We start from the raw sequence: 9,663 nt of genomic DNA, 5'->3' as shown, positions 1-9,663 counted from the left end.
AGCCACAGGCAGTGCCCCCAAGCTAGGTGGGGCAACAGGCTGGGCTTCTCAGTCAGGTAGGCCACTGGCTGTTCTCTACTCTGCTCTTGGGTAAGGTTGCTGGCTGGGCTATCTGGTTGGTGGGGTGAGGGGGAGGGTTGCTGCATCTTTTAGTTCAGTGGGCTAGAGACTGTGCAAAATGCTTTGCAGTCATGTGGCATCACATTTCAAGCTCTCTCTTCAGGTGGTGATGTGGGCTATATTCTTTTATTGGGCAGGGTTGCTGGATGGGCTCCCTGCCTGAGCAGGGCCAAAGGCTATGTTCATCCAGAGCTGGAGGCTGGGCTTCGCATCTCAGCAGTACCATGGGCTGGGCTCTGAACCTGCCCAGGGTCACTGTTCAGGCTCCCTGGTTATGTGGGGTGAGATGCTATGCTTAATAGTTGGGCAGGGCTTCTGGCTCGGCTACCTGCCCGAGCAAGGCTGTAGAATAAGCTCTGTGGCTGCCAGTGCTCTTTGGTCAGGTTTCCTAATGGGTATAACTGTTGGGAAAGGCTGCAAATTTGCTTCCCTGCCTGGGTGGGGCAGTAGAACAGGTTCTACAGTTGTTAAGGCCTGTTGACTGGAGACCCACATCAGGCATAACTGCCAACTGAGCTCCCTTGCCAACCAAGGCCATTGGCTCAGCTCTGCAGATGGGCAGAGCCACTGGTTGGAATCTCTGCTTTGGCATCACTGCAAGCAAGAATGTTATCTGCCAAGGTCTGAGCAGTGGTTGTTGTAAGGTCCACTTTTCTGTATCTTATCCCCAGTGGTCAATACTCACAGATTCTCCCACTGACCCCTGTGATACAAGACCTGAGTGGGCCTCTTGGGAAGCGTCCTGCAATACTGGTGAAGCTGGATGTTCACCTTAGGTTCTCTTTTTCCCACTGGAGAAACCATGGGCCCAGGGAGCCCTCTTTGTGCGGCTCCATGCCAGCCTGGGGGAGAGGCAATGCTGCTAGAGTGTAGTCCCTCCTCTTACCCTTCTAACATGCTCCTTCTGGTCTCTGTGGTCCAGGGGGTTGCTTCAGTTTGACTCTCGGGTTCTGAGGTTTTCTTAATGATGTCTTAGCTATGGATAGTTGCAAGCTGGTCTTGTGAGTAGGACTAAAGATGGGAATGACCTACATCACCATCTTGATGATGTCATCCTCTCATTTTTAAGGATGTGTTTTATTAAATAAAACCTTTAAGGAAAACTTATTCGAATATTTTTTGTTAAAATATGCTTACATGTGCATAAGGAAAAGGGATTTGGAGGCATAAAACATTATGAACATTCATTATGTCTTCTTTTCATTATAATTCAGTAGTTAAGGGCACAGACTATGAATCTACACTACGTGGGTTTAAATCCTATCTGTGTTAATTGCTAGCTGTATGACTTTGGACTGTTACTTAACCTCTCTCTCTATGCCTCAGTTACCTCATCTGTAAAATTGGGAAAACTATACTATATACCATATACAGCTTTTTGTAAGGATTAAATTAGTTATTATGTGAGAAGCACTTAGTGTCTCCCACAAATTAAGGATTATATTAGATCATTATGTTCTGACTCAAACAGTTTCAAATCATTTTTTGAAAATAAGTAGAAAATGATTTGCCTTTTGAAACATCTTTTCCCCATAGTTTAAAAAGAATTACAACTGAAGACAACAATGCAAAACAATGGACACAATTGTAAACTGGGAATGGATTATGATTAGTGTAGAATGATCTTGTAGTCTTTCTGACAGTGTGATTTATTTTGTAGTTAGTCTTCTAATAAATGTATGATAAATAAATACTCCTGAATGTGTGTGAAGATATGGTTGCAAAAATAGTCTTCCCACAGGCTTTATTTTAATATGAAAAAACTGGAAACAGAAATCCACTAGGTAAGTCATGTGGTTTACAAAATTGATGGCCTATAGATACCATAATATACTATGTGACAACCGTCAAAAGGATTATGTAATATTAATTCACATGGATATATTTTTATGAGATATTTTAGTTTAAAAAGCAGGCATTATATTAGTATTTATGAATGTGTACATACAGGTGTATCCATCTAACAATATGCATATATAAACGTGTGAAGGATTATACAACCACATTTTATATGTAGTTTTTAGCCAGAGGTAGGATTATGGTTATGTTCCATGTTATTCACTCAGTTTAACAATACCTTATGAAATTTCTAGGATTTGTTTGCCTAGCAAACAAATAAAGAGGTTAATAAAGGTTAATAAATAATAAAGGTTAATAAAAATTAAAAAAAGGTTATTATAACAAGGAAAGCTTTAAACTATGAATTCTTTTATCCATTGAAAACTTAGTAAAGTTTAATAAAAATTCAAATACCCAATTCAGAGCCTTAGGCAAAGAACTGGTCACACATATAGACTGGAAATAACAGAATAATAGAGTAAGTTGACACGACTTTATGAATGAAAATTTGATTCCATACTTGTTTTACATTTTATGGACAAATAGTCTGAAAAATGCTCTATAAATTTTTTCTGCTTTTTTTTCTTCTAGGAGTGTTTACTATAGAAACAATTATGCAAGTGACTGTAAATTTAGGCAAAAGGTAGTCAACATAGTGGTCTGAAATTAAAAGAGAATTGGGAACAAAGAAAATATCTAACAATGTAGGAATTAAGAAATGAATTGATCCCCATACACAATAGATGTTCAGAGACCATTTTAAATGATGTGAAAAAATAAATAAGAAAATATAACCAAGGTTTATTTATACTGAATAAGGTTTTGAAACAATGTAAAGCATGATTTGATATCTTATGTATATAAATATTTAAATTATTATATGTAATAATGATGTATGTATTATACAAGGCAATATGATATATACATATATGTATAGCTAAATGTTTTAGATTTAATTCTTTATATTATCAGTGCTACTTTTATTTTCTTTATTTTGCCTATCAATGCTATGTGATATTTTTAATGAATTTATATTCCTTGAATAAGAAGCAAAACAAAATATTTTTTAAAAACTGAAAAAGCAAAACAAAAAATTAGGGGTTTTATAGCATTTATATCAGTTTTTAAAAAAAGTTTGTAATATCCAGGGAGAAACCTGTGTAGAAAAATGGGCATTCTTCCAAAGTATTGGTTGAAGTGTAAATTGGTACATCCAGGCCACCTGATGGTACAGTTAAAAAAATCTTAAAAAGCCTTTACTTTTCAATCCCACTTCTACATATTTATGTAAGTACAATAATTCTGCAGGAAAATTATTCACCATAGACTGGGGTTTAATGGGGAAATTTTAGAAACTACTTTAAAGTCCAAAGTACAGAAACACTTCTAAAAATTCTGATCCCCCAATACAATGATAATGATTTGTGGGAGAATACTGAATAGCCAAAGATGTTTTAGATATATTTACAATATATTGAAAAGGAAATTTTGACAGAATATATTCAGTATGATCCTATATTTGTTTTAAATTGTATGGACGAATAGGCAAAGCCTGAAAAGGCAAAAAATAATCTCCTTAAAATGGTTGTTGTGTATATTTAATAAGTATGCCCTCTTTTCCAAGCAATGCACTTTTAAACGAAATAATAAAAGAAACATCCACAAAGCCAAACCAGTTTCTCAAACTTAAAAAACTACTAAGTTACTTAAGAAGATGAAAAACAGGGAAATATGCAATCTCTTACACTGTTGATGGACATAAACTTGATGAAAGAAGCATTTAGCAACAGACTGGCAAGTTATAGAAGTCAATTAAATATCTCCACATGTCAGCAAACATTCAGCTACAAATGTGTTCCCCATAGAGTTAAACTTACTGGGAAAATGCAGAAAAATATAAGCATACATCAAGGGGCTAAGTTTAATGAATTATAGCTCATTCATAATATAGAATATAAAGTAAAAATAAAATTAGAGAATATTTAATAATTTGGAAATATGATAAGACCGATTATAGTGAAATTATCCCATAATGAAACAATACATATTACATTTTAAAAGTATTATTTATGTACATGTTTCCTGTGTTTCAAAGTTTTTCTTCTTGTCAAGTGGTAGAATTAGGAGTGATTTTGACTTTTTCCTTGTCAATTAAAAAAGGTTTCTATTATGATACTGTATTATTTGTATGAAAATAAATGTTTAAAATAAATAAAAACAAAAAAGCTCCAGCTATAGCAAGTCCAGAAAATCATCCAGGTTTCCAGGTCCTCTCACAATGTTATTGTACTTATGAGGGTGAATTGATAATTATATCTGTGAACAGTTGCTTAATAATGAACCAAAAAAAAAAAAAGATTTCAAAATTTGAACCGTTCAATTCTTCTTTTAGGAATGTTTGTTCAGGAAATAATCTTGAATGTAAGCAAGGTTTGTGCACTATGATATAAGCAGCTTGAGTTTGAATAAGAAAGCAAAAAGCAAAGAAACCACCCAGATGTGCAATAATGACAAAGTAGTGAAAACAAATATACCCATATCTATATCTAAATATGGATATAGATGCATACATCTATCTATCTATTCCTCTATCTAGCCCATCCACTGGAATACAACAGCCACGGAAACTATTTTAGAAGAATATTTAATGACATGAAAGGAAGTTCAAGAATATCTATCTATACATCTATATCTATCTATATCATATATTTATGTGTGAAAAAGCCGATATTGAAACAGTATATACATTAAAATTCACATATATATCACATGAAAAATACTGGGCAGGTGCAGATGAAAATGATTCAGGGAGGTGTGGGTGGTCATTAGGATTGATTACAGGTGACATTAATTTCCTTCTGTTAACTTGTCCGCTTTGTGATTTGTTTCCTGCAATGAAGCTGAATTATTTTTCTGAGAATGGGGAAAAGGGCAGGAAGTGGGCACAGGGGAAGGAGGTGAAAAACAGTATTTAAATTCAGCAAAACAACCAAGGACAGTGAAATACCATTTGCAGCCCATCAAGCTGGCCAAGACACACACACACATACACACACACACACACACACACACACACACACACACACACATCAATTACAGTGACCAGGAGACTATGCAGGGGAAATGGGCATACTCTTTTTACTAGCTGAGCTGGCTGGCATGAATGCAAATCGGTACAATGCTTATGAAGGGGCCATTTGGCAACACACAGGAAAAGTCTTTAAAATGTCCATATGTGGATCCTGCAAGTCCACAATTAAGATCATCAGGTATGCTAGCGAAGATTTGGCTTGACAAGGGAGAATTCACTCATTGGAGTATACACAGTGCTGGGTTTAAACACAGGGAAAGAACTAGGCACCACCTGAATGTCCAACAATGCAGGAATGACTACAGAAATGTTAGGGTCCATCGATACACTCTGCAGGCACTGAAGATGACGTTTCTGAAGCCTGTTGAATAACATGGAAAGAAGTTCAATGGGTTGATTTTTGTTTGGTTTTAGTTTTTGAAAAAGCAGATTAAGAAACACCACATACATGAACCATTCTATAACAGTGTGTTAAAAGGGAAGGTGGGGTGGAGGTGAGGAAGGGAGGGAGAGAGAAGGAGAGGAGAGAGCCTGGAAAACAGCACACGGAAACGGTAAAAGTGGTTGTCTCCGGGTAGTAGGGTCATGGGGAGCAATTACTCTCTTGGGTTTCCCTCATCTGATTTCCTTCTCCTTCCTGATGTTTCTACCATGAAATTGTATCACCTGTGCAATAAACAAAGAGAGAAAGTGCTTTTTAAACCAAACCACAAGGAGAAGACAGCCTTTAACCTGTCAAGTGGCACAGATTAGCAAGATTATTCACAACACCCAAGGTGGGTGTTGGGGGAAGGGAGGGGAAGGGAGGAGAAGGGAGGGGAGAGGAGGGGTAGGGACGAGAGGGGAGGGGAGAGAAAGTCAGAGAGAGACAGAGTGAGAGGGACTGAGACAGACGGAGGGAGGGAGAGATGGAGGGAAGAAAGTGGGGGGGGGGGCGGCTGTGAGAGAGAGAGACCTGCGCTCCCAATACAATACACTGCTGGTGGGTTAGGGGGGCAAAGGGTGGGGTTGTAAACCGGGTGGGAGCCAAGGTTTGGCTCTGCTGGCTGGCTCGCTCCTGGGATGTCTTCATCGCAAGGTGGCCTCCTCGTCGGTGTCTTCCTCGAAATCCTTGACGTCAGCACTGGTGGACTGCCTGGCCCAGGCTCCCCTTTCGGCCTCTCGTTCCTTATGCGACTTGAATCTCCCAACGAAAATTTTGCGGTAGTTCAGGAACATGCCATTCATTGCATCGATGGCCCGCTCGGCGGACTCCTGCTTCTGGAAGTGCACGAACCCGTAGCCCTTGGGCCCCTTTTCGTCGCAGGCCACTTTGCAGGAGAGGATGTTGCCGAACGCCGAGAAGATGTTGTACAGCGCCTTGTTGTCGATGGTTTTGCCCAGGTTCTTGATGAAGACGTTGCCCACCCCGCTCTTGCGGAGCGAGGGGTCCCGCTGGGACCACATGATGCGCACTGGCCTGCCCTTGATGACATCAAAGTTCAGGGTCTCCAGGGCCCGCTTGGCGTCCACCGGTTGCTGGTAGTTGACATACGCATAGCCCAACGAGCGGCGGGTGATCTTGTCCCTGCAAATGCGGATGGAGAGGATGGGCCCGGCCGGGCTGAACTTCTCGTACAGCATTGCCTCCGTCACCTCAGGGTGCAGGTCGCCCACGTACAGCGAAGCCATAGGAAAGTCCGGATTCCCCCCGGAGCCCCCGCCCGTCTCCGCATCAGCATCCGCGGCGGCCGCCGCCGCCGCCGCTACCGCCGCCGCCACCTCCGCATCTGCATCCGCATCCGCATCCGCCTCCGCCTCCCCCAAGGGGGGCGTCGCAGCCTCTGCCGCGGCGGCGGCTTCGGCCGCACTGGCCTCCACCACGGCCACTGCCGCTGCCGCCAGGGAGGCCTCCGCCTCCTCCCCCGCTAGGGCTGCCGCTGCCTCCCCCAGGGTGGCCTCCGCCACTGCCTCCTCTACTGAGGCCTCGGCCTCCAACTCAGCCTCCACCTCTGCTTCCGCCTCCGCCACGGAGGCCTCCGCCACCGCTTCTGCCACGGTCGCCGCCGCAGCCTCCGCCGCCGCCGCAGCCGCCGCCGCCACCGCCGCCGCCACTGTCGCCGCTGTCGCCACGGTCGCCGGTGCCCCCGGGCCGCTGCCGCGACCTCCCTTCCCGCGAGCTGGGGGGCGGAGAGGCGGGAGAGGGCAGGAGGGCGGGTGGGCGCCGGAACCCGGGCCGGGGGCGCGAGCGCGAGCTGGGGCGGGGGACCCCGGGCCAGCCGATCTGGCGAGTCCCAGTCACCTGGTATGGCGAGTGCTGCCAGGAGCGCACCGGTGCGAGTCGCAGCAGCCTGCAGCCCACTGCTGCTGCCGCCGCCGCTCGGTCGTGGGCTAGCGTGCGGGGCGCGGGCGGGCGGCGTGTGGTGGGGGGCGGGGGGTGTTGGCGTCTGTGGTCCGGGCAGCTGGGAAGGCTTCTGTCTCTTTGGTTCCCCCTGTGGCTGCTGCGGGGCTGCGGGGCCGCGGACGGTGGGAGGGGGCGGGAGCGGGAGGCTTGAGGTTGGGGGGCGGGAGTGTGAGTCCTCAGCCTGTCGGATCGGCTGGATGTGTTTGAAGAGGAAGCCAGGAAAGGGCTCCATGTGGACCGAGGGAATCTGGGTTAGATTTAGGGAGTTTTGTTTTATCCTTCCTCTCCCCATAGAACATTTAAATGATTAAATCAAGCACCTTGCAAGAGAAGGTGGGTGGCGTTGAGAATACACTTGCCCGGCCTAAACAAAGCCAAGAAAAATGGTTTTCTCACGTTCAGGGGTTCTCCCCACCTCAAGGCACACACGCTCTCCAACATCACCGCCACCAAGGCAGCAACTCTTACTCGGAGCTGGAGCTGGGGCAAGTGGGGCAAGCTCCCACTGCAGCCTGCTGACCCATTTTCTCAGAGATTCCTCCCCCTTTTCCGGCTCTTTCCCTCCTCTGCCACACTTGCAGAAGAGGGAATAAAGAACACAAGAACACGTATTCATTCATCCATAATGCCATGCCACAAATATTTATGGAGCCGTTGCTGGTCCCTAGGGATATACAGGGGTCCGGGAGGCAAGAGGAAATAGACGGGTCAACTCCCAAGGTTGACCTTGGGAGTGGACAGTCTTGGCTAGAAACCCTGTCCCTGCCCCAGACTATGAGAGAACTAGGGACCTGGTGTTCTTCAGCCCCCCCCCCCCCAGCAACTCCTCCCACCCATCCAGTCTCAATTCATGCAGCGTGGAAGCGGGGGAATCAAGAACACCCTGTCCTTACTGCTGTCCTCCATGATAGGTGAGGTAAGCCAAATCAAGAGCTGGGGACAGGGCCTGGTCCAGAGCCAGGCACTAGTTTGCTCTTGTCTCTGCCCTCAAGGTGCTGAGGTTCCCAACGTGAACCAAGAAAGGCACATCCATGTTCAAAACAAAAACAAAACCTGAAATCTCTCTAGAATGAGGTGTCTCATCCCAGTTCACCAGCTAGTATTTATGGAAGCCTTATCCAGTACTTGGCACTGGGGGCTCAGAGACAGGCAATGTGGTAAGTGAGCAGTGAATGTTGATGTGTTGGAGGTGTGGGGCAAGGTGAGGAAAGGTGAGCAGAGTGTATTGTGGGAGCAGAGAGGCCACACAAGACCAAAAGCTGAGGGGATAGGCAAGCGAGCAACCATTAGAGTAGAGGACAACAGAGGCTAGAGTCCCACTTCTTCCAGAAAGGAGGACCCAGCCACTAACCATTCCTGGTAGGAATCAAGCAAGGCTGCACAGAAGACAAAACCCCCAAGGCGAGCTCTGAAAGATGAGTAGCAGTCCACCACATCGAGGCAGAAGGGAAGGCACTCCAGACAGAGGCATCAGTCCGCGTCCAAGGCTCTATAGCATGCTAGCACATGTATGGTCACTTCTGGCCATGCCTAATAATCTGGTGTGGACAGAGCTCATGATCTCCAAGAGTATATGGCAGCAGATGGCGCTGGAAAGTGTGGGGGCCCTGAAAAGCAAGCTAAGGTGCTTGGACTCTATACCCAAGCTCACGGGGCCCACTCAGTACATTCAAGGAGGGACTCGGTATGATCAGATCTTTAGAAAGAGTACAAACTAAACATCAACACAGAAAGTGGTTAAGAGAGTAGATCTTAAAAGTTCTCATTGCAAGGGGAAGACAAAGTGTAACTAACTGAGGTGATGGATGTTTATTAAACTTCTTGTGGTAATCATTTAGCGATGTGTACCTATATCAAATCATTATGTTGTACACCTTAAACTTATACGGTGTTATATGTCAATTATATCTCAACGAAACTGGAGAGAAACCCATCAGTACACATGCAAATGCATGCACACCTACACACACACACGCGCACGCGTGCGCGCGCGCGCGCCCCTGAGACAGAGCTGATAGAACAAAAAGAAGACAGTCAGTTGTGACCAGTTCCAAAAGAGTCAGAACAACCATTCCCTCCGTCCCTCCTTTCCTTCCATAAATAGGGGTTTCACATTTACCGTGAGCCAGGCATTGAACTGTGGACTTCGGGGTCAGATATAAAAAATGATCAAACCACAGTGCCTTTCCTCACTCCACTAAAGCTCAGGCTGCCCATACAAATAAGAGAA

At 45.0% G+C, this 9,663-nt stretch overlaps 1 protein-coding gene across 1 annotated transcript; it reads right to left on the bottom strand.

The window, feature by feature from the left end:
• Nucleotides 1-6,045: 6,045 nt before the first annotated feature.
• Nucleotides 6,046-6,736, bottom strand: LOC132357770 (polyadenylate-binding protein 1-like 2). Its single transcript, XM_059911506.1, has one exon. It carries the CDS (start codon nucleotides 6,719-6,721, stop codon nucleotides 6,119-6,121), a length of 603 nt encoding a protein of 200 aa, XP_059767489.1. The 5' UTR covers nucleotides 6,722-6,736; the 3' UTR covers nucleotides 6,046-6,118.
• Nucleotides 6,737-9,663: the final 2,927 nt, after the last annotated feature.

Source organism: Balaenoptera ricei, chromosome X (assembly GCF_028023285.1).
Source record: "Balaenoptera ricei isolate mBalRic1 chromosome X, mBalRic1.hap2, whole genome shotgun sequence".
In the NCBI taxonomy this organism is placed as follows: Eukaryota; Metazoa; Chordata; class Mammalia; order Artiodactyla; family Balaenopteridae; genus Balaenoptera; species Balaenoptera ricei.
Note: the sequence above shows the minus strand (reverse complement) of the source record. Positions and strands in the feature narration are given on the sequence as shown.

What these genes read in the sequence shown, in the direction of transcription:
- LOC132357770 (XM_059911506.1), bottom strand. Translation starts at nt 6,721, where the DNA reads ATGGCTTCGCTGTACGTGGGCGACCTGCACCCTGAGGTGACGGAGGCA.